Genomic DNA, 23651 nt, shown 5'->3' with positions numbered 1-23651 from the left:
CACTATTTACAACCCAGGTTCAGGTATCTCCTTGTCAAGCCCTAATATTTGGAGAGAAAAAAGATTGGTCACCGGCACCTCTGTAACAGAAAAAGGAGAAAAGCACGGCCAGACCAGCGTTCAAACACAAGATACTCAAATTCTCGACAAACACTAACAAACTGAGCTACCTGGTCACCAGCCTTCGACCCAGTTCAGTTCCACTAGATAATAACAAACTGAGCTACCTGGTCACCAGCCTTCGACCCAGTTCAATTCCACTAGATAATAACAAACTGAGCTACCTGGTCACCAACCTTCGACCCAGTTCAGTTCCACTAGATAATAACAAACTGAGCTACCTGGTCACCAGCCTTCGACCCAGTTCAGTTCCACTAGATTATCAAATTGTACATTATATATATGACCTTTGACAAGAACATTGATAAATTGTCAACTGTGTAAAATGAAATTATATCCATGCACAGCGTGTTTCAACGTCCAAGATAGTAAGGCATCATATTACCATGTTCGATCCCAAAGCTGATTATTACTGGATTTCAACCCTGATCTTTCACCACCTGGAATATTTTTAATGTGATGTTCAATTGTAACTAGCAAAGGGAAGGGTAACAATGGGACAGAATGTCTCTTCTCTGTTATCTGAAGGTTATCATATCGGCTGAAATAGAAATAATCGTACAAATATAAGGAACAATGACTGATTTACGTTTCAAACATTTTAATGTTTTCATATCATAACAATTGGTATGTATACATTGTATTGGCCAGTATTGCCTTCTCTTGGATGAAATAACATTGAGATTCATGGTTGTTGTGTTAAATAACACTTACACACCAATCTCTTGATTTCCTCTGCATCTTTGTGAAAATTACGACTATTTCATGGTTACTTTGAAATATCTTGTCTATACATCTGCACAACTTTGACAAAATATGTATTTTCACCATAGAGAATCCACTAAATATGACTTCTGTGTCCTTTTTGTAGGATGGGGGTGGGGTGTGTGAACTAATACTGTTATTTCATGATATCCATTCCTCAAAATGTACTTGAAAGATTTACTTTTGTTTCATACATTTGTACCGCTGATTCGGCACTCCTTACCACCTTTTATCCTCAGAAACCCTGTTGCTCTGATTTTCTAATTAATTAATTAATTGTTTAATTAATACAAGCACATGTACATGTTCTTTCCATAAAATAGGATTTAGTTACTTAAGGTCCTGCTGCTGTGAATATAAATGTACAAGTACATAATGAAAATGCAAGACCAATTGTTAAATGCTCAAACCACACTCGGAAATGAAATTTTAATTCCAATGCTACAGTCCATCATATTCTTAGACATTTATGGATTATGTGTGCCAAAAATACACTTTTGTTAATTGAAAACACCTAAAGACATTTCAAATAACTATCTCCATAACTGTATTTTTCAACCATATTTGATTCTTTTGTTTATATATATCTTGCAAAGATATTACAAGAACAATAACATATCTGCCAAATAAAAATTCTGCTTTTAAATTTCAAAGAATACTGTAACCTATCTTGATGGTTTTCAATCTGTATAATAGCACTTTCTAAATATCAAAATGACAAGTTAGATTAGCAGTTCTGCTTCAACTGAAAATCCATCGCTAGATGATTCAGATTTTTTTTCTTCAAATTTTGGGGAAACAATTTAATTAGACAGTTATTGGGCAAGACTGATTCTGGTATTATTTCACTTATATTTTGATCTAGTAATTTGGCCAATATCCAATGCCCTATAGCTAATATCGGAAAAATCTATATATATCAACAAGGAAATAAAACCTGATGCTTGAAACGGCTACAGAGAAGTGTCCTTCATTGCTGAAAACTACTGTGCAAGGCCTACTTGATCATACAGTAAATGCAATTTTAAAAACTGCAATTTATTGGTACACAATAGCACTGATTTCTTACATCTACAAAACTCCCAAACATTCTTACTCATTCATTACTCGCACACGTATAAATGAATCCTTTTTCAATGCAGTGACTGACACTGAATCTACCCGAAAGTAGTAAAAAATTAATCGAAAATTGACAAGTTTAGATATTGGCATTGAAAACTATTTGAAATATTCAGCATTTGTAATGCTTTTTTAATTTGTTCAACCCTGAAGACACATTTGAACTCTTCCAGTTGAAAGGTTGGAATAGTTCATGAAGAAATTTCAGGGGTGAATAAGTTGCATATATTTCAATGTCATTTTTTTTAGTGCAAATTTACATGTTGATTTTATAGGGAATTTATAATAACCCAGAAAATGATAAATTCCATCTCTACAATACCTAGTGGTGTCTTCAATAGTATGTTTTACATATCAATTCAATGACAATGTACATAAATCAATAAACAAAAGAGATGAAAAATTACTTATAAGGTTGAAAATAGAAACTTTTGATCCCCTTTGACAGTTCATCCAGTGCATCGGTATAAATAGACATAGACAGACATCTGACTTATTTTCTATGAACAAAATTTGTCCATCATAAATTAGACATTCGCTTACTTTAATAGTAATATTAAATAAAAAAAAACACATTTACCAGCAATAATATTTAATTCCATGTATATCAAAATCAAATTTTAATGCTATAAATAAATTTGCTTTTTTTTCTTATTTCATTTTTAAAAAACAACAACAAATGGATTCATTTAAATTGGTTATCATCTTTAACAATCGCACACATTCTCAAATCCTCCCATTCTATGTGCTATTCACATTATCCAAATGTTTCTGGTCAAATCGGCTCTTATAGTTCTTGGCCATATAAATGAAGTAGGTCAGTGCTTCCTTCTCATTCACCGTTATAGTCTTGAAGTGTCGAGCTACGGTCTGAAAAGAAAACAAGATACATGTCAATGTGCCATATTAAACAAATAATCTGAAAAACATACAATGGTTGATTTTGTTGCTTAAATGAAAATGGAGCAAAACACAAAGAGTAATGAAAGTCAGTGAAACAAGATATAGGTCACAGTGACCTACATGTCACATGATGTTGTGGTACTCCTGAAGATGAATCTGCATTTTCATGACTAAGTGATATGCATTATATCAGAGAAGTGGAGCTGAATGCAAAGGTCTAACCAAGAAGCCGACCAGACGGATGGATTGATGACCAAACGGAAACGGCAAATATTAAACCCCACTTCACTTCACTAATGTGGTAGGGACTTACTAACTTATTAAGTGTTAGCACAAGACATTTTATAAGTTGCCTCATAGTTGGTAATTACATTTAGGGTCACTTCCGGGGTTCTGACTGCTGACAAATTATTTTCTGTTTATAAATGTCACTTACCAGTAATATCATGCTTTCCTCTCATAAATGAGAAACTATATTTAGCAGATGTAAATGTTGATTCAGTCTTAGAATTTTGAATTAAATCACCAAAGGCAATAGGTTTATGTCATATTGATTCGTTCTAGTGCTTGATCATGAGAAATTAAGAACTGGTTTGTGTAATTATAGAGGAAGAAAACAGTCTTACAGATCATTTTGTTTGTGATTTATGTCTTATAAATGTCCCTGTCGACTGCCCCACATAGGTCTCGAACTCGTGACCAATTGGTGGATGGCTTGCTGTAGCAGAATGTCAGATGCCTTAACCACTTGGTCACCGCTGCCCCTTACAGACAATTTCCCCTCACAAACATTCTTGTCATTGAATCATGGTCAAATTCGTCTATAAAGTAATTCCCTTTGACTTAAGTTTTTTCATGTTGATTGCCTATGGACCTACTGTTAAGTTTGAACACCGATTGATTTCATACAGTAATATACCAATAATTTTTGGTTTGGTTTAATTTTATTTAATGTCCTATTAACAGCTTAGGTCATTTAAGTGCCTCCATGTGTGTTGTGTATGCCTGCAAGTGCGTATGTATGCCGGAGACAGGGTATGTTGGTGTACTTGCCTCCTTGTGATAGTGCAGATCTGATGCCAAGCGCAGCAATTCGCCCGGTCTCATTATACTAACAGGTGAATCAGTTGTTGCCATTTCCCTTAATGCTGATAATTTTTGCAATCCCCCACAACTTTTTTCGTTTCTTTCTATGAAAATTTATCCTCAACACTACTACCGTAATATAACTCATTGTGTCAATAGTTACCGAATTTTCACATCAATGTTACCTTCAAAAACATTACAACTGCAGTTTTGCTACATTATTTAAAGACAAGTGGACCAGGTTCTGACATAATGGTACGTATTTCATGTTTTGCCTGAAAACACCTTGGGGATGGACGCAAATTAACAAATAAAAGAGAGAAATTATATCTCGGGGCAAATAAATGATAGAAATACTGTGTGTCCCTTACATCTGCCAGCTGTGCCTTGTTGTTCATGCCAGGTCTTGTCATCAGCTTGTAATGGCGCTTGTATCGCCTCAGTGTGTTCACAGGCATTTGGAAAAAGTCAATCTGGAACAAATGGAATTTTATGTGTATTAAATGTAATTAACAATGGTAATCTGATACCTTGCACTATATGTAACCACGAGTTGTCTCCCTTTTAAGACATCCAGTCCCCGTATTGGAGACCCCAGATTCTGCAGTTATGAAAATAAACAGTTTAGAGGGGAACACATGTTTTATTCGTTGTTCTTATGATGGCTATGTGCGCACATCCAAACATCATAACATTACGAAATTCTAACCAACATTCATAGATTAGAATACACCATATTTTTTGATGAAAGTTACGAATTATACGTTTTCCTTTAATTACATTCTTTTGTTTTTAAATAGTTTGTTTGGATCTCCTTCCTTAGAGTGACTATTTACATTTAATAGCAGTGTCAATTAATAAATATAACAAAGTCAGTTGAACAGCTAGTGTAGCAGAAAAGAACCTAATAAACTCATCAGGAGCGGAAGGCATTGGACCAGCATTGGTCATCTATCTCATCATACATATATATCATTAACCCTTTCACCCCTAGGTAACTTTAGTAGACTCTACCCTGCATTTATGGGGATAAGTCCATTATGATCTACGGTGGTGAAAGGGTTAAGAATTTAAATGGCATTACCCTTTCAAGGTGGCAGGACAAGCAGTAGATACATGTAGACAGATGACCATTTTGATTTCAACAAATTTGACAGTTATTCAACCTTAACACTCGAGGCCACCGTACATTATCCCTACTTCAAGTATGCTGGTGTTTCAGAAGAAGTCGTTGGCCCTTTATAATTATTAACACTTTTACAGATTGTCGTGACATCAAAATTTGGCCGAGGTGATTTGTTTGGAAAAAATATACCAACTCATCTTCGAGGAAAACAACAGGCTAAATACCAAACTGTACACTATTATTCCTTTGACAAGAATCAAGAAGATTGATCTTCCATTGAATATAGCAGTTCTTTCTTCTCATCATGAATTTAGGCCTCATGGTTTTGTGAAAAGTTACTGGTTGTTGGTAGGACAGGGCACTATCATAATAACTGAGTCAATGTTTGAGGTTTGTATATATTTTCAATGCCTTCACAAGGAGTCGAACCCAGGACCTCTGGCTTACTAGTCTTATACTCTACTGAAAGAGCTAAAGAGAAATTCTCTCTAGCCGAGTCGGTAGGAAGCGGCTAGTATTTTACCAGGGTGTTTAAAGTGATATGCATGTATTGAATTTTATATACGTGTCTCAAATACATTAGAAATAACTCTATAAGATATCATCAGACCTGTGTAACTGATTCACATATCAGAATACAGGATAAATCAAAGCTTACTAAGTGGTCGATGTAGATGATATATATATACAAACTTATTAAATGTTTTGATACTTACCTCTGGTAGATCCTCCTCAACGTTGGGCGAGCCATTACCATCTTCACTGTCCTTTCTCTTCCTCTTTGCCCTCACACTCTGTATCACATTCTTATGGTAGTCACAGATATAAATGTGGGCCACCTGGTGATACAACATAACTATTCATCAGGCTTATTCATCGACTCTGAGTACAAACTCGATCTACATCATAAAATAGCTAGCAGTTCAATCCTTTGACATCATACAGCGAATCGTGTCAGAAATTGACAAACATCATACAGTGACTCAAAGTACAAAGTCAACTAACATCATACAGTGACTCGCAGTACAAAAGCAACTAACATCATACAGTGATTCACTATACAAAGTCAACTAACACCATACAGTGGCCCACAGTACGAAGTCAACTAACAGTGTACAGTGACTCGCTGTACAAAGTCAACCAACATCATACAGTGACTCACAGTACAAAGTAAACTAACAGTGTACAGTGACTCATTGGACAAAGTCAACTAACATCATGCAGTGACTCACAGTACAAAGTCAACTAACATCATACAGTGACTCTCAGTACAAAGTCAACTAACATCATACAGTGACTCGCAGTACAAAGTCAACCAACATAATAGTGACTCGCAGTACAAAGTCAACTAACATAATAGTGACTCACAGTACAAAGTCAACTAACAGTGTACAGTGACTCACAGTACAAAGTCAACTAACATCATACAGTGACTCGCAGTACAAAGTCAACTAACATAATAGTGACTCGCAGTACAAAGTCAACTAACATAATAGTGACTCACAGTACAAAGTCAACTAACAGTGTACAGTGACTCACAGTACAAAGTAAACTAACAGTGTACAGTGACTCATAGTACAAAGTCGACTAACAAACAAGGACTCACAGTACAAAGTCATCTAACATACAGCTGGGACTCACAGTACAAAGTCAATTAACATACAGCTGGGACTCACAGTACAAAGTCAACTAACATCATACGAAACTCACAGTACAATGTCAACTAACACCATACAGTGACTCACAGTACAAAGTCGACTAACATCATACAGTGACTCACAGTACAAAGTCAACTAACATCACACAGCGACTCACAGTACAAAGTCAACTAACATCATACAGTGACTCGCAGTACAAAGTCAACTAACAGTGTAGTGACTCATAGTACAAAGTCGACTAACATACAGGGACTCACAGTACAGAGTCAACTAACATACAGCTGGGACTCAAGTACAAAGTCAACTAACATCATACGAAACTCACAGTACAAAGTCAACTAACATCATACAGTGACTCACAGTACAAAGTCGACTAACATCATACAGTGACTCACAGTACAAAGTCAACTAATATCATACAGTGACTCACAGTACAAAGTCAACTAACATCATACAGTGACTCATAGTACAAAGTAAACTAACAGTGTACAGTGACTCACAGTACAAAGTCAACTAACATCATACAGTGACTCACAGTACAAAGTCAACTAACATCATACAGTGACTCACAGTACAAAGTCAACTAACATCATACAGTGACTCACAAAGTCAACTAGCAATGTATCATTGTACAAAGCCAACTTAAAACATATTAGTTGCAGGGAGTATAATAATGTATCATTCCAGTTCATTTAATAAGCTAGCAATTCTTTTCCTCCTAAACTTACACTATCATCCCTAACCAGTTTTAGTTTGCGCTGCTGTACAGTTTTTTGAATGCGTTTACTGTAGCTTGCATTGCCAGCCTGGTTAGTACACCTCTCTCCTGCGTCAAATAGACAGCAGATCTGGTCATGTCCCCCACGACTGTCCTCTTCTGTGCTGAAACCATTCATGGACATGTCCTCTGGTCTACAAAATGAAAATTTATCTTTTAAATAAGGTTTCCTGCATAAAAGTGATCACCTTTATCTACAATTGTTTTCACAATATCTCATATATATACATTCCAATAACAATTTTTTCAATCAGTTCAACAAAATGTCTTAAAAATTGGAATACATTTTTCTCTCATATCCGTGTGTGCAATATAGAGCTTTCCAGTGTAAGAAAGGGGTGTAGAAAATTTCTATCTGACACCCCATTTCACGTGACGTGACGTCACAACGGCTCAACAATGACATGACGTCACTTATTTGGAAAACTTTGATGCCACAATGCGGAAAAGGCGACTATACACTTTAGAAAGAGAATATTTTCTGCTCAAACTATGTTTACAAATATGGGGTATGCTTAATCTCGTTGAAAGATTTGTTTTCGTCAAATAAACTTGGAATGAGAGAAAAAATACTCTTCTATGCCCAAGGGTATAGGATAGGGAAATTCCACCCTCAGGATTTTCAAATATGGCAAAACCATTTGAAAACCCCTCGATGAAATTTCCCTATCCTACCTCCCTGGGCCGTAATGAGCCTTATAATATCTCTTGGCCGAATTGGGTAGAAAGTATGTTTACAAAAAAGCAGGTGATCTTGCATAGTCTTAAATGATGCTGAATATATTCATCAAACTAACGATTGTACTTATACAGAGAAAACAATAAAAGTACCTTGGATTCCTTTGTTTAGGTCTATGAAGCCACAAGTGGGTTTTTCTTCTCCTTTTTTTCTCCTTGAACTTGTTGGTCTGGGGAAACAATTTCAGTTATTTCGACCAGTGATTCAAACACAAGATATTTCACTTATTTACAATATTATACCACCCACTAAAATCATACAACTCTCATTTGAGTGGCAGGGGGTTTACAATTTCATATCTTAAGCATTGGCCCACAGGCTGAATTTCCAAAACTTTTACAGACCAACCTTTCTTTTTAAGGTAAATATTGTTGATTTCCTCAAGCTCTGTTGTAAAATCTAGCCCCAAGTGTGTTGCATTTATGTTTAACATAAAATTCAAAGAAAGACTGAAATTACTTAATGGATATTTTTCTACATTGATAATTTAACAAGCCATTCTGATTAATATTATCCGTGTCGCCTATGACCTGCTTTGACCATCAATGTTCATCAGTCACATATACCAGAGAAATTAATTTAAACGCAAAACCTTAATGTTGATGGAGATGCTGACAATGTCAATGGACCATAAAAAGTAGGATGCTTCCAGCATTTGATGCATGGGTTGAGATGTACTACCTAAGATGCATCTATGGTCCAAGTTTTGTTGGTCTAGCATTTGTACTGTCAGAGAAACTAACTTAAACACAAAAATGTCATGTATCCTAATTTGAGATCTATGCATTACTGCACTTTGCTAGTTGTTTGAAACAATTTGCAACTGCATAATAACTACACCATATATAACATCCACTTTGTATGCATATGAAGGACAGACAAGGACTGTTATAACTCATTCACCCCTAAAGACACATTTGAACTCTTCCAATTCAAAGGTTGGAATAGTTCATTATCATATGTTTACTAATAATAACACCCTTTTTGTATGTCTAATAAGTCTAAAAATTTCCACAAGTTGATATCACCCCCCCTTGAAAGTGATATCACACCCCCTAGAAAAGTGATATCACACCCCTCCCAAATTTCCGGATTTTGCCGCTTTCGCTTAATGCTGTCTATTTTTAATGTAAACAAACGAATTGTTGGCATGGAATAACTGGGGTTTTATGGAAAATAATTTAAAGATTGATTTACAAAGCCCCACCCAAATTTTGATTACCATATCATTTTGTAGGAATTTGTGAATTTCTAAATATTGACTTTTTATGTATAATTGTTACTGTTTTGTTTATATACATCATTGTTTTTGTTACCACTTTTATGAATTATAAATAAAGAAATATTTTTTTGTGTATGTTTTGTTTATATTAAAGGAAAAAAACATATGATAAAAAGTTTATGATATGATAATTTTGATATCACACCCCCAATCAGCCCGCGAGTCCTAATATCACCTCTCAGGCTGATATCAGGACTCTCGGGCTGATATGGGGTGTGATATCAAAATGGTCATATGATAATCTCTAATTATATAAATTCAGGGGTGAATGAGTTAAAGGGGCATCACGGTGAAGTAACTATTTTTTTTGTCTTTTTTTCAAATACTACATAAACATATCAAGTGAGACTCCTTATGGAAAATAACGATCGGATTTGGCTGAAATATATTCATAAAAATGATAAAATCTAAGATAATCATCAGTATTTCTACCTGTCTGACCAACGTTTTGTTCAGGGATTTTCCTCTACTAGCGCATGCGCATTGCACACCATTTCTTTGTTAACAAAATGACTGACCGTGTGAAGTTAGCCAAAGAAAAGTGTTGTACCGTGTCAGCTACGAAGTGAAAAGTTGCCAAATGGTCAAAATATAGCGCACGGAGTACGTTACGGAATCATTATTACAGGTGGGAAGTGTTCAAAGGAGAAAACAACTGCCCTAGCAGTTAGTACGGTGCGTGTATTCTTCTGGATAGCCAGGCCAGTTAAGCTGAAATGGAATCGACAGAAATGCTAGCGCTGTTTATGTTATGAATAAATATCTAAAACTATTTACCTCGCTAGTATCTTTGTCTGAGTTTGAACACAGATGAACTTAGTTTAATATGTCAATGGGCATGTATCGGAGAGAGTATACTTTGTGTTTCTATAATTATACAGTGGTTTATGCGAAAGGAAGGGATAAGTGACTGGTTAGTTTGATTTTGTCATGAGGCCCTCCAAGGGTTAACTGTTGTGATAGCCACGGCGTATTCTGTCTCTGTCGGTACTCGTGATCGGGGTCAAATGAGATACGTGCGCTTTTAGATTTACATAATTTATAATATTGCTGAATTAAACGATTTTTTGTTTGTTTTTACATACAAGATTTAAATAAGTACTAATATGAATACCCGGCTTCCTCTGGCGCAACGACGCAATATATAAAAAAGAATCTCTCGTCGTCAGAAAGCTACATTATCGCAGCTATAGAGTAAAAATGTCAAAATGACGGGCCAGGATGAATAACTGAGGAAGGAGAACCTACTTCTAGTAAAAAGGATCGCGTAACATTTATTTTTTAAATCGTAATATTTCAACAGTTCATGTTTTCATATGTCGTTGACTTAGAATGTATGATCATGTAACAACCTTTTCTTTATAAAGAATTAATCTTCGACTTCAGATAGAATCGGATTCGTATTGAAAACAGGGTAAGAAACATTTGTTTACGTTGTAAAAATGATGCGTGCTGCCGATAACTACGGCTTCTGTTTCGGACAAAAATGAAATGATTAAAGAAAACTTGGCTCAACATAAAAAGGGTACATTGACAAGAATGCTTTAATCTATGAAAAGTATTGAAAAAATATAATTATCAAGTAGCCCATATCTGACACATATTCTACATGTACACGTAGTGGTTTTGCCATACAGTTTAGTGTGTGTGATGGCTAATTATATGACTTAATAAGTGTTAGCGTATGGAGACGGTGAAAGTGGGAAAGAGAGTATACATATTTGTTTATGCATGGTATAGAGAAAAAAACATTGGCCAAAGATATTGAGTTGTACAATGTAATAAAACAAATCACAAACGTTTCTCTTTTTTTTTTATACGCCTGTAGTTTGTCATTGCATATATGCACTTTATGAAAACATTTGAAAACGGATATTCGTCTCGTGAATATTCCTTTTTACGTAAAGGTTTGTCCCATGGTTGAAGAAAGGTGTTTAGCCCCGTACAGATGTCACATTCCGGTACTAAATTCAATAAATATTTATATATATATACTTTATGTTTATGCCTATTATCATTGTTGACATTTAATTGTAAATGTATGACGGGAGAAGGCTGTGATATTTTGTAAAAACTTGTGCCCCATTGGTCAATTTTATTGGCAAGAAATATGTTTAAAGCTAAATAAATTTAAATTCTGAATATTGGTAAGTGTGCAATTAACTTCTAATGATGAATAACTACTGTTCAATAAGTTTTAATACGGACTTAGAAATCATATTACTTGGTTTCATAGTGCGGTAAGAAGTTGCAGTTGCCTGACGCCCCTCTCTGGGGGCCCCTTTGGAGACCGTTTCATCTCGCCCAGACAGCTCGTGTTTACTGCCTAGTCAGGTGACGTGACCGGCGCTATTTTTAGCAGGGCTTTCCCGAACAATTCAAGTGGTCAAACTGGACATTTGGAACGGACTATGAATATGGGGATAGCGAGGTAACATAAGTGGAAGTGCATACAATACATACATTCATTAAAAAAAATATGGCTTTTCGCGTGATGTCCCTTTAATGATATCAATCATATTTAGATATCGAAAGCTATGGAATTAATTAAAATAACTTCACAAACAATAGGCTAGTTCCATCTTATCCTGATTGTTACAGACATAACTACGGTAAATCATGATGTCATTTATTAAATAAAAACACACATGAATAATGACCCAAAATCATCATTTTATGTTGTTGTACTGTTAATGAATTTAGAATACAGAAAACTTGACTGCGCTTTCATAATATACACTGATGTGATACTGTCATAAGTATGTTTTATTTCAGCATGAATCTACCTGCAGTGCCGGTAAAACTCTAAATGTGACGTCTGTATGATAAAAGAAAAACTGCATCAAATATTGAAACACAGTACAGAATTCCCCCTAAATATATATTTATAGATTCTGCTACATGTTATATGTTAACACATGGTGCCATAATCAAATAGGGATTAAACTTCATACATACCAACAGAGGGGGGGGTTGGGGGGGGGGTTATACGTACCAGTTCAAGATTCAAATAACTATCCGACTTATGCTGAAGTGTATCTTCGACAACTTTACACAGAGATGGTAGAGCAGAATAACTGTGTATTATGTTGCTATGTTTACTGGATAATGTAGAAGGGTCTAAGCTCATCGCATTAGAACATCTCTAATATAAATTGTCTGAAAGTAAAGAAAACAAAGTATAGAACATCTCTAATATAAATTGTCTGAAAGTAAAAAAAAAACAAAGTGAACTTCAAATTCAAAAGGCACTTTTTAGCTAAGGGGAAACAGACAGTATTCGGTAGTGAAACTGAGCAAAAATAAATCACATACATTTTAATCCTTACAGATAATAGATATATATCAATATTACTTCCATTTACAGATCTATAGATCTGTAAACGTGAATACAGACCTAGTTCATCAGCCAGTGCCCTTTAATGACTGTAAACTTGAGGTGGTCATACAAAGTTATTAATATCTCTTTAGATTAAATCATGAATAGGGAAAATAACAACAGTCAGCAATGATTTAACACTCATTGAATGTACAATTGTACTATATAAGTGAAAACCAATCATTATCAAAGGAAAATTAATGATAGTGCACCATGGCATAAGTTTTGACATCTATAGGCACTTTCTGCCGATGAGCTTAATTAATACGATATTTTCTTTCATCTCATTGAAATACATCCAAGTGAATTAATTCTGTATCTCATTGAAATACATCCAAGTGAATTAGTTTTGAAATTTATTGTTGAATTCACTTTAAACGAATAACATGGGGACATGCAACTCAAAATAATACCTAAAAAACCAGCCTCCTTCACGGTCAACAGTACTAATTTTTTTACAACATGAATTGGGCATACCGAAGTTTAGCAGTTTGTGTTATGAAGAACCAACACAGTAGGGGTGTTCTTTTTGCAAAGTGGTTCCTTATGTTACATGCGGAATCCCTCAGGGATGCTTGATCTATATCCAAAAATCCTGTCATTTCTTCATAACACAAAAGTGACATGTAGGCCAATGTTAGATTTCATTATTTTATTCAATATTGTGGTTGTACTTGGGGAACAAATATCGAGTCTACAGAAAGCACCGTGCAGAAACACATCACCACGATCCGTTTGTTTTGATTTGAAGGCAGTTGTCTTAACGTTCAAGCAGACGACAAATTTCCAAAAAAAACAACCTCATGTATGCAGATTCAAGTGAGTCTTACAAAGTGGGTACATACAACTCAAAAAATACCTAAAAAGCCAGCCTCCTTTACGGTCAACAGTACCAAATCTTAAACAACATGAATTGGCATAACGAAGTCCAGCAGTTTGTGTTATGAAGAACCAACACAGGAGGGTCCCCAGACCAAACTGATCTCCTATTATCTCCTCCTCCATACATGGAGAAATGTTTTGATCGATCTTCGACGAATAAATCAAAACAACTTACATTAGTTTTGTCGAATTCAGACGATGAAACGTTGTCCTGTCTCGTAAAATGTTTCTCGGCTTGCCATTAGGCATACAACACACAAGTCTCAAAATACGCACTGAAATGGCGGCCTCTCTTTTGAGCATGAATAGGTCAAAGTTCGTGGTGACGTATTTTGCCATATAAGGATATTGAGACTCCGCCCATATATTCATTCACAACAACATTTTACCATGGACGACTACAAAAATGTGACATTAATCTGTGTTTATTATCATTTTTTTGAATTTCTTTCTTTTCAACGGAACAGCTTGGAAAGAACAAACTGAAAACGTAAAATAGCATGAACAAAATATGTGTTTGCGCTAATGAGAACAATTCCTAGAAAGCTGTTTGGAAAAAATCTGACTACAAATACGCCTTGTGATTCAGGTGTCATGTTCCCGCTTGTGTGAGTCACGTGACTGCTATCTGCATATATTATGCAGCGACGTCACGCACCTGCTCTGTGCTGATTGGCTCAACAATGCGGCTAATCTAACATTGACCAATCGGCTCTCAATATTCCCATCGTTGTATCGTCTATGTAGCTGGATAAGTAGCGTGGGTTTAACACTGTGCTGCATAGAGGCCTTGTATTTACGAAGACTTAAGGTAAGTAGACGATTTAAACAATTATTAGAAATATTATTTCCGACGAAAAAAGTTGCTTTTGCAAGAGAACAAATATTTATCTAACAGTTGCATATTTCTGTTTTTACATGAACAGTCGTTTTAAGAATGCTATTCCACTTTTATTTTGATGCGTCTGCTAACTGCGTGTGTAAGGCCGAGCGCCATGTCTGCCTATGGTAAATCTATGTAGTCGCCTGGTAGGGTTTAGGATTTTTCCTGTATCTCGCATAAACTCATTTAACAGTCTTATCTAAGTTGCTTGTTTGAAAGGGAAAATCTCATTTTATCATCCTGATAAATTTCAAAGTCATGCGATATGTTTTTAGCGGTTTTTGTGGCTGTTCAAATCCATCGGCCTTTGTCATGACGGTGGCCGTACGCCATACACAAGCCATACTAGCGATACCAGTCTCAAGCCAAACTCAATGCAAATGCATTGGAGCTCCTATATAATGTACAGAGTGGTATGGTGTATGACAGGTTAAAGTAAAAAGTCCAAGGAAATGGATCATGACAATGATTTGCCGAAATAAAATTACAGATAGATGATTTTTAAGGGTACTTTCATTCATCAGCTCGGGAAATGACATTGCGAAGGTGAATTTTGAGGTCGTTGTTTGTCGGCGGCGAAGCGGCCATGTCGAATTTTCCTTACCATTGAAATGCATGGGGAAAACGCTGTAGTGTTATTCCTATAGAGAAAGATGAGATTTTATTTAAAGTCAAAAGATGATGATTTCTTGACATCCAGTGTATTTGCTCGTAAAAGATAAATGTTTAAATATATATTTCTTTGTCCTGTAAAACTGGTTTGAGCCAGTTTTGTTGTCGTTGGCCGACCTAAAAACACTTTTCACCAGACGAGGTGGTGGATTCTCAAAGAACCTCATGAATATATTTCGGAAGATGGAGAATCTAGCATTAGGTCTACAAAACAAGTGTATGACACTTTTTTACATGAAATATCCGATTTCATTAAACCAGATTCTACGAATGTGAGGAAACCTGTTTGATTTATTCCAAAAATAGAAACATTACAACAAAGGCCAACGAATAAAATTGAAATACAAAAATTAAACGAACTGTTTGCACTGACCTGTCTATCAGTATTATATATATACCAGTATACTTTATATGTATACACAGGACACGGTATAGGCTTGTGTCTTTTTCAATGTATATAAAACGTAATCAGTGATGTTTAGAATGTTTTATGGAATACTTTTATTTTGACTGCAACTGAATTTTTTGTACTTGTAAGTAATTTCATATTTTTTATGAAATCTACAAGTATGAATCAATTGTTTGATGTTCATGATTTTAATGTCATATTTTATATGAGTTTGCAAGTCATTTTAAATAATGCTGCAACTTCTGTACAACACCATTGTATCATACCCACTATTTACTTTTAATATCTGTAGAAAAATCTTTTTTGGTTTTTCAATTTGTTGTTTAAATTTTGAGAAAATATTGAATGTATGCTCAGGTCAGTGAAAGTAAACCTAGTTTATCCAACAGCTTGATGAATTAACTAATACTATAATTAATTATTGTTTGTGATGGATGTGCCCAAAAGTGATTTGTTTGTAAATTTGCCCCACTTGAGGAAAGCATTACCCAGATGAGAATATACCGAAGGAAATGAATTCCTGTTATGGCTATAGATATTCCTTTCAAACAATCAACATAAGGGGGAAAATATCTTGTGATTATCAAATACTTTACAATTACTGGTAGCAATCACAGCATTACGTTGCTTTCTACAGCAATTGTAACAAACATGCCTACGTAGAATTATTTTGAAAGAATTTCGCTAAAAGGTATCATCTTGTGTAAATAAAATCTATTGCATGTACTTGAGCTAGATCAGGTTTTCTCTTACTCTGGACAGGTGTATTCACACGTTTGCAGTAGTGAGATGTCAATATATATATATTAATAAAGTAATTTATTAGCTAAACATGTGCCTTTGCAGGGTTTTTTTCTGGATAGAATGTAAGAGAGCATTAATGCCTGAAAATTGAGGATTGTTTGAGTGGAAAGAGGGGATTTATGTATATAATGGTAGGAACTTTTGACCTGGTCCAACCCTTTGGCAGTTGTACATGTATGCAAGAAAATGCATTTCTTTTGTCTACTTTTCAGAAATAACAGAAAATATGGTTGGAAGAGGTGGTGATCCGGCTAAGCCTAAAGGGCGCATGTCATCTTATGCGTTCTTTGTACAAACAATCCGAGAGGAACACAAGAAAGCTCACCCTGGGGAAAAGGTTGTGTTTGCAGAATTCACAAAGAAGTGTGCTGAGAAATGGAAGGTATGTTATAATTGTTTTATGAATTGTCAATCTAAAACGGCATTATCGTGGTCTCTGAATGATATTTTTTTTGAATATATCACACTGTATTATTGACATTCAATTTCCGGAATTCAGTGCCATTTTTTTTTTTTTTTTTAATGGTTTTATTTTTCCAAGTTTTTCATTACATATACATGTACATAAACAGGACATTCACACATTCTCACATATACACACACGGACATGGATTTAGCATTATCACAATCATTTTCATTGTCATCATAATATCATCAGCATCAACAATATCATTATCATCCTCTTTCATATATAATTATTCAATCATCATACAGTGCCATTCTTAATAAAATTGAAAGACAATTGAAACATGGAGGGGTGATCAAGGGCCCCATGCCCCCTTCCAGGATGATCCCTGGGTGGGGGTGTTTGTAAAGTCTCCATAAGTCAAACCCAAAAGAACTGAAGCACAAAAACAAACAGATCAAAGGCTCAATTGCTACAAACCTTGTGTATATATATATATTTACTGGTTCGATATTTCAAACAAAATAGTAATGATAATTTTTTGGTAATATAGACAATGTCGGCCCAGGAGAAAATGCGGTTTGAAGATATGGCTCAGAAAGATAAAGTGCGCTATGATGGCCAGATGCGATCATATGTACCTCCAAAGGGCGAGAAGAAGAGCAGAAAAAGGACGAAGGACCCTAATGCACCTAAGCGGTCATTGTAAGTATTTTGATAATATCTATATAGGTACAAGTACAGATGTCCACATGTTAAATGGCCACTCAAAAATGTCACATCACTGAAATGATACATTGACCAGGCAGAATGACACGCCTAACAGTTCATATTGCCATATCTAGGTGATGTTTCTGTGTGTTAAAATGTTGGTTGTTGAAAGATCTGTTTGTGTACACAAAACAGTGTTCTCCCAAGATTTTTTTTGTTGCGCTATAATGGCATCTATTTTTTAACCCTTCCATCACAGCGCTGCGAACCATTTCCACATCGCAACCCATCAATCGTGAGCGAAGCTTTTCAATTTGAAAAAGACAACCCTTAACACGAGTAAAAAAAATAAATATAGTTAATTCTAAATAAATAGCATTATTAAATCTTGACATTTCATTATTATTGTTCGTTTTCTTTCCCTTTTCTTTATCTTGATTTTTTTTATAATAAAAAAAATGTCTGATTCGAGAAAATGGATAATTTAAGCAAATACTTTTTTCCCCGAAGAATATCATCATAGAAATAAATGAATAAATATCTGAGGATAAATAAATTATAACATCCCAACCAAAGGTATTTATTTTGACAAATTATCGATTAATTTTTAAATCAATGATTTATTTTAAAAATTCTATTTAAAAAACCAACAACTTAAGTAAGGAAATTAACAGGGCCTAGCTACCTGTTATCAATAAGTAAACTTCTTTTTATCACAACAATGCTGTTTTCAATATGAACTTAAATAGTGATATAGTTATCAAATTTAATTATTGTAATGATTACTGTCAAACTGAAAACCATGTGCTATTTATGAATTTGGCACCAAAATGGTTTCCAAAACAACTTGGTTGCTTTTGGAGCCCTTACTGTCCAATAGCAATTTTTTTTTTGGCAAAGTATTTGCTGTTGTGAGACGTGTCTAGACACCATATTTTTCAGTGATTAGTGATCAGCTAAGCAATTGCAGACGACTTGCATTCTATACGCAAAAACAAATGACTGGGTCAAAATGTCCGAAATTAAAATGGGTAATTAGTTGGGAATTTCAGCGGGGCATTTGGGAATTATTTGGATGAAATCTCATTGGGAATGAGATTGGTACCCGGCCCCATTTATTTAGGCTGAAAAATCACTGTTAGTGTTACGATCTGAATTACTGTAGCCAAATTCATTTCTAGTTTTCTAGAAGTTGTATCGACAGTCTTTTGTTGATAAAGCTTCTCACATAGCTTACTTATTTCAAGAATTGAAATTTGATGGCCGAAAACAATATAACAAAAGTAGGTCGGCAGACGTTTGGCATTTTACGGAATGCTACTGTCTGAACTTCTGTGTTTGTATTTATTATTTTGGTTGCCCAGTCACCTATGAAAATCTAAAGGTAGATTAAATCCTTGATAATTAACGGACATCATTACTCATAATTACACGCTAGTAATTGTGGTCTGTTCACGTTTCACATCTATACATAGTTCACATCGCTCCTCTTAATTTTGATATTGACTAAAAATTTGGGGAAATGGCACATTGCCCTCAAATTCCAGGATTTTCTCCGTAATTTTGGTAATTTTTCTTAAGCTATTATATATATATTGATAATAACCAATTTAATATTCTGTTTATTCACAGGTCTGCATTCTTCTTCTTCTGTGCTGATGAGAGAGGAAATGTGAAGGCAAAGAACCCCAACTGGACGGTAGCAGATGTGGCCAAGGATCTGGGTAAACAATGGGAGAAATGTCCCAACAAACCCTGTTATGAACAGAAGGCCATTGCAGACAAGAAAAGATATGAAATAGTAAGATTTATATCAAATTTTCAGGTGGGATGATTTGAGCAGCAAAATGTAATGCAAGGGGAGTAACTCTGATAAAAATGTGTGAACTTTTGTTCACATAAGCAGAATACTGTAATTGCTTTTAACTTCTATGCACCCATGTATGTGGTGGTATGGCATTTACTGTTTGTTTGTTTGATGGTTGTGGTTCAACATCCTCCCAACAGCCAAGGGCGTTTGAATGACCTTGGCTATAAACATAACACTAAACTCGATAAACAAAATGCTTATAATTATTGTACTATTATCTTCATGTTTCAATACTGTATTCTCTCTTTCAGCAAAATGAGCAGTACAAACAATGCAAGTCCTTTAAAGATGTTCCCCTTGAGCAACTGATGCCAGCTAAGAAACCCAAGGCTGCACCTCCTCAAGTGGCAGCAGTCCAAGAGGAGGAGGATGACGATGATGATGAGGAGGAAGATGATGATGAAGATGAGGAGGATGACGATGAGGAGGAGGAAGAGGATGACGAATAGACATTTTGGGAAACAAACTTTAGCATATGAAAGAAGATTTTATCATATTGTTGGACATTGTTGAGATTCCTAGTGCTGGATCATATGGGCTAGTTTTCCCTATGATGGATTAAAATTTCTGATTTCAAGTCTTGTTCTAACAACAGGTGTGCATGACAGTCTTGCTTGTAATCAGGAACTTTTCATGTTTTGTCAAGAGTTGGTGCAAACTGTCTTGTTATGATAGCTTGCGGGGAAACTTTCTTTACCTGCGAAGGGCGAATATGTTCCAGCTTAGTGAAGTAAAGATTGAAAATATACATGAGATGTATGTTAAAGTCATGACATTGATTCAAACTTTTTGTTTTTGTTGTAAATACTTTTAAAGGCAGATGTTTTAGCTGTATTACATGGAGTTACTCTTTAAGCACAACATGAAATTAAATAGTCCCCATTTCGTTGTATAAAGTTCAGTAGATGTCTTTTTCTTATCATGCTACACATTTTTGAAATCACTGGTCCATTACAGCTTTGGGGGGGAAATCACTTTTAAGCTCATTTTGCTTGTCTGTGAGCTCATGCGATGGTGCTGCGATTCTCTGGCATCAAATTGTTTCTTCAACTCATAGCTTCTGAATAACTTAGAGGCATAGAATAATATTTTGGGTCTTTTGTTTAGAGAAACTGAATGAACATTGGGGCATTTATAAAAACGGATCATGTTGCCATTCAAATATTAACAGTCCATACTTTTATTGTTGATGTAATAGGTGTTTTTTTTGTTATATTTTCTTGTTAACATTGTTAAAAGTAACTCGAAGAGTGAAATAAGTGTTTTACAGAACTACATTTTAAATGTCAATAGAAAAAGCATTTTTGGGGTACCTGCATCCTGTCTTTTATCTGAATATAAAAAAAAACTTATATTGAAGTCTTTTATGTTTGTACCAATATAAGGGCCCAATAGATGGTATTTTCTTGTATAAAGGTGTTGTATTAAACTATTCAGTGCTTCTCATTATCATATGTAAATACATTCACATTCTCCACATTGGCGATGAATATTGTTGTAGAACTTTTTTTCAATCGTAACAATCTGAATAAAATGTTGAAAAGAATAATTCAGTTTTCAAGTTTTAGTTTTTAACAACAACCATGGTGGTCTTTACTGTCACTTAAACCTGTGAAAATTTGTGCAGTTAAAACTCACCCAATCTGTTGCAAATTTGGAACATATATTTTCTAAGGCCAACTCTCTGGTACCACCTTCTGAAGGACGAGGGATGTGGTGTTATGAAGTTTCCTCAAATGGATGACCTTGATGTACTTTGAAGGTCAAATGTCTTAACTAGGAGAACCCTATGGTGATGATATTTGGCCTGTGATGTGCTATAAATGGCACTGACCTACTTTCAAGGTCAAGGGCATCAAATATGTTAACTCGATGTTAGCCCAATGAGATGATAGATGGCTGGTAGGTACTTCTTTTTAATAACCAAGAGGCTTAGTGTAATGCTAATCGACCAGTAGGTACCCAAGATGAAGTACTTTTGAAGTTTACTGGATTAAATGACATTGACCTTCTTTCAAGTAAGAACCTTGAGCTATTTTTAATGTCACAAGGGTCAAATGTTTTAAACTCTTATTGTTGACAACTTCTTCATGATAATGCAAGGGTGATGACGTTTGGCCAATATCATGCTGGATTAGTGTAGTGCAAAGAAATAACCATGACCTACTTTCAACATCACATGGGTCTTCAAATTTTAGTATGAAACTTGCTTCAAGCAAGACTGAACCTTCAAGGTCACTGGGTAAATAATGAAAATAACCAGAATACCTGCCGTGGTGATACTTGGCAAGTGGATACCCAGCATAGACTATAAAATTTCCCCAAGTAAATGAGTTGACCTTGAATTGAGCACATTTGAACGACTTTTGCTACATAACTAAGACACATGGTGATATTTGACCAATAGCATGCTGTGACTTGGTTAGACTTTAAACTGTCCTCAAAAAAATGACATTGACAACAACAAGGAGGCCCACAGAAATGGTAATCGGCCAGTAGGTACCTGGCATGGGGTGCTATACATTTTCCCCCAATAAATGACCTTGACCAACTTTAAAGGTCACGAGTCAAATATGTAAAAAAATTGTTTGCATAATCAGGAGGACATGTGTGATAATATTTGACCAGTAGCATGCTGGGATAGAGTAGTTTTATATTTCCTTTACCTACTTTTAATGTTGCATGGGTCAAATAAGTAAAAATCTTTTAAACAACAACAAAGAATGACGGGTGATGATAGTTGGCCAATATAGTATGTTGTGATGGCGTTAGTACAAAGTTTCATCAAAGAAATGACCTTGACCTACTTTCAACGCCGCATAAATAATATATGTATGCAAAATTTGCTATAGCGCCGTATTTAGCTGAGGTAAGTCACTCTAAAGCGCTTTACAGTACATAGATATACAATTTTATACAGTCAATACAATTAGCATCCATATTAATCATAACAATATTGAGGAATTCGCAGGAGCTGCCTTATCGGGCGCTCACTACTAGTCCTATGCCACCTGGCTAGAATCTCCCTATGTGTGTATGGTTCTGTTAGTAGTGGGACCGTGTTTCCAACGGTATCATTTATAGTGCCACCTCACTTGAATGCTACAGCACAGATGCCGCAAAACCCACCCAAACCATATTATACTGCACCTGGGTTGTTGGGAGTTGACATGGGTCACAGTGACATTAAACTTTAATTATATATTATACAATTGGTTAATTTATGAGTCCAGTGTAGAGGAGCTATCGGCTTCTGTATTGGAAACTAACTTTAACTTAGGTGCCAAATATGCTAAACAAAAGAAAACACAACAAATATCTTCTGAATAACCTAGGAGACCAGGGTAATGCTCTTTAGCCAGTATAACCGGAGAGTCTTGCTCCTCATAGTACAGCAGGACGGGGCTCAATAGAGGTATACAGAGCACAATCTTTTATTACGGATTAGGCAATCGCACCCATTTGTTCTGTTACATTCTTAAACTTGGGAGACTCGATATCTGGAAATGTTGCAAAAAAATATTTTTTGAGAGTATTTGAGACGACCTAGGAGCTTGGTTGTGATAAAGCGGTATATAAGAACCTCAAACTATTATTATTAGGAATGAAAACAAATTAAAAGACATGGCATGTTTTAAAAAAAAATTCTTTTTTTTTCTTTCATAAGTTTCAAAAGTTAAATAGGTCACCCTGCCTATACCCCCAACATTTTGATAAATTAAGGTTGGATGCATTGAACAGTGTGATGTAGCATTTTTCGAGATTTATAATTTTTAGGTCACCTGAGACAAAGTCTCAAGTGACCTATTGCGATCGCCTTTTGTCCGTCGTCGTCCGTCGTGCGTCCGTAAACAATTTACATTTTCAACTTCTTCTCCAAAACCCCTGAATCAATTTCAATGAAATTTTGCAGAAACCTTCCATGCCCAAAGGTCAACAAAATAAGTTGCTGGTTTTGTCCCCGGTCCCCAGGGGCCTGAGGGGCGGGGCCAAAAAGGGTCAAATTGACTAAAATTTCAAAAATCTTCTTCTCAAGACCCAGATATGGTAGAATCAAAT

The 23651-nt window shown here is 35.3% G+C and overlaps 2 protein-coding genes across 2 annotated transcripts; one reads left to right on the top strand and one right to left on the bottom strand.

Moving 5' to 3' along the window:
- Positions 1 to 2202: 2202 nt before the first annotated feature.
- Positions 2203 to 14167, bottom strand: LOC110449528 (histone deacetylase complex subunit SAP30L-like). Its single transcript, XM_021496460.1, has 7 exons — positions 14013 to 14167; positions 12572 to 12735; positions 8387 to 8463; positions 7506 to 7689; positions 5836 to 5958; positions 4365 to 4466; positions 2203 to 2874 (listed from the first exon to the last, which is right to left on the bottom strand). Exons 2-7 carry the CDS (start codon positions 12704 to 12706, stop codon positions 2746 to 2748), a joined length of 750 nt encoding a protein of 249 aa, XP_021352135.1. The 5' UTR covers positions 12707 to 12735; positions 14013 to 14167; the 3' UTR covers positions 2203 to 2745.
- A 380-nt stretch (positions 14168 to 14547) lies between these two features.
- LOC110449530 (high mobility group-T protein-like) lies at positions 14548 to 21141 on the top strand. Its single transcript, XM_021496461.1, has 5 exons — positions 14548 to 14648; positions 16818 to 16987; positions 17565 to 17716; positions 19355 to 19523; positions 19844 to 21141. Exons 2-5 carry the CDS (start codon positions 16832 to 16834, stop codon positions 20039 to 20041), a joined length of 675 nt encoding a protein of 224 aa, XP_021352136.1. The 5' UTR covers positions 14548 to 14648; positions 16818 to 16831; the 3' UTR covers positions 20042 to 21141.
- Positions 21142 to 23651: the final 2510 nt, after the last annotated feature.

The sequence above is a fragment of the Mizuhopecten yessoensis genome, unplaced genomic scaffold (genome assembly GCF_002113885.1).
Source record: "Mizuhopecten yessoensis strain PY_sf001 unplaced genomic scaffold, ASM211388v2 scaffold4631, whole genome shotgun sequence".
NCBI lineage: Eukaryota > Metazoa > Mollusca > Bivalvia > Pectinida > Pectinidae > Mizuhopecten > Mizuhopecten yessoensis.
The sequence above is the reverse complement of the archived record's forward strand: the minus strand, read 5'-3'. Positions and strand labels throughout refer to the sequence as shown.

What these genes read in the sequence shown, in the direction of transcription:
- LOC110449528 (XM_021496460.1), bottom strand. Translation starts at nt 12,706, where the DNA reads ATGAGCTTAGACCCTTCTACATTATCCAGTAAACATAGCAACATAATA. An exon ending in CCTAAACAAAGGAATCCAAG is followed by an intron (nt 7,690 to 8,386) that starts GTACTTTTATTG and finishes TTCATTTTGTAG; the next exon opens with ACCAGAGGACATGTCCATGA. An exon ending in TTGAGGAGGATCTACCAGAG is followed by an intron (nt 4,467 to 5,835) that starts GTAAGTATCAAA and finishes CATTTGTTCCAG; the next exon opens with ATTGACTTTTTCCAAATGCC.
- LOC110449530 (XM_021496461.1), top strand. Translation starts at nt 16,832, where the DNA reads ATGGTTGGAAGAGGTGGTGATCCGGCTAAGCCTAAAGGGCGCATGTCA. An exon ending in AGTGTGCTGAGAAATGGAAG is followed by an intron (nt 16,988 to 17,564) that starts GTATGTTATAAT and finishes TTGGTAATATAG; the next exon opens with ACAATGTCGGCCCAGGAGAA. An exon ending in AATGCACCTAAGCGGTCATT is followed by an intron (nt 17,717 to 19,354) that starts GTAAGTATTTTG and finishes GTTTATTCACAG; the next exon opens with GTCTGCATTCTTCTTCTTCT.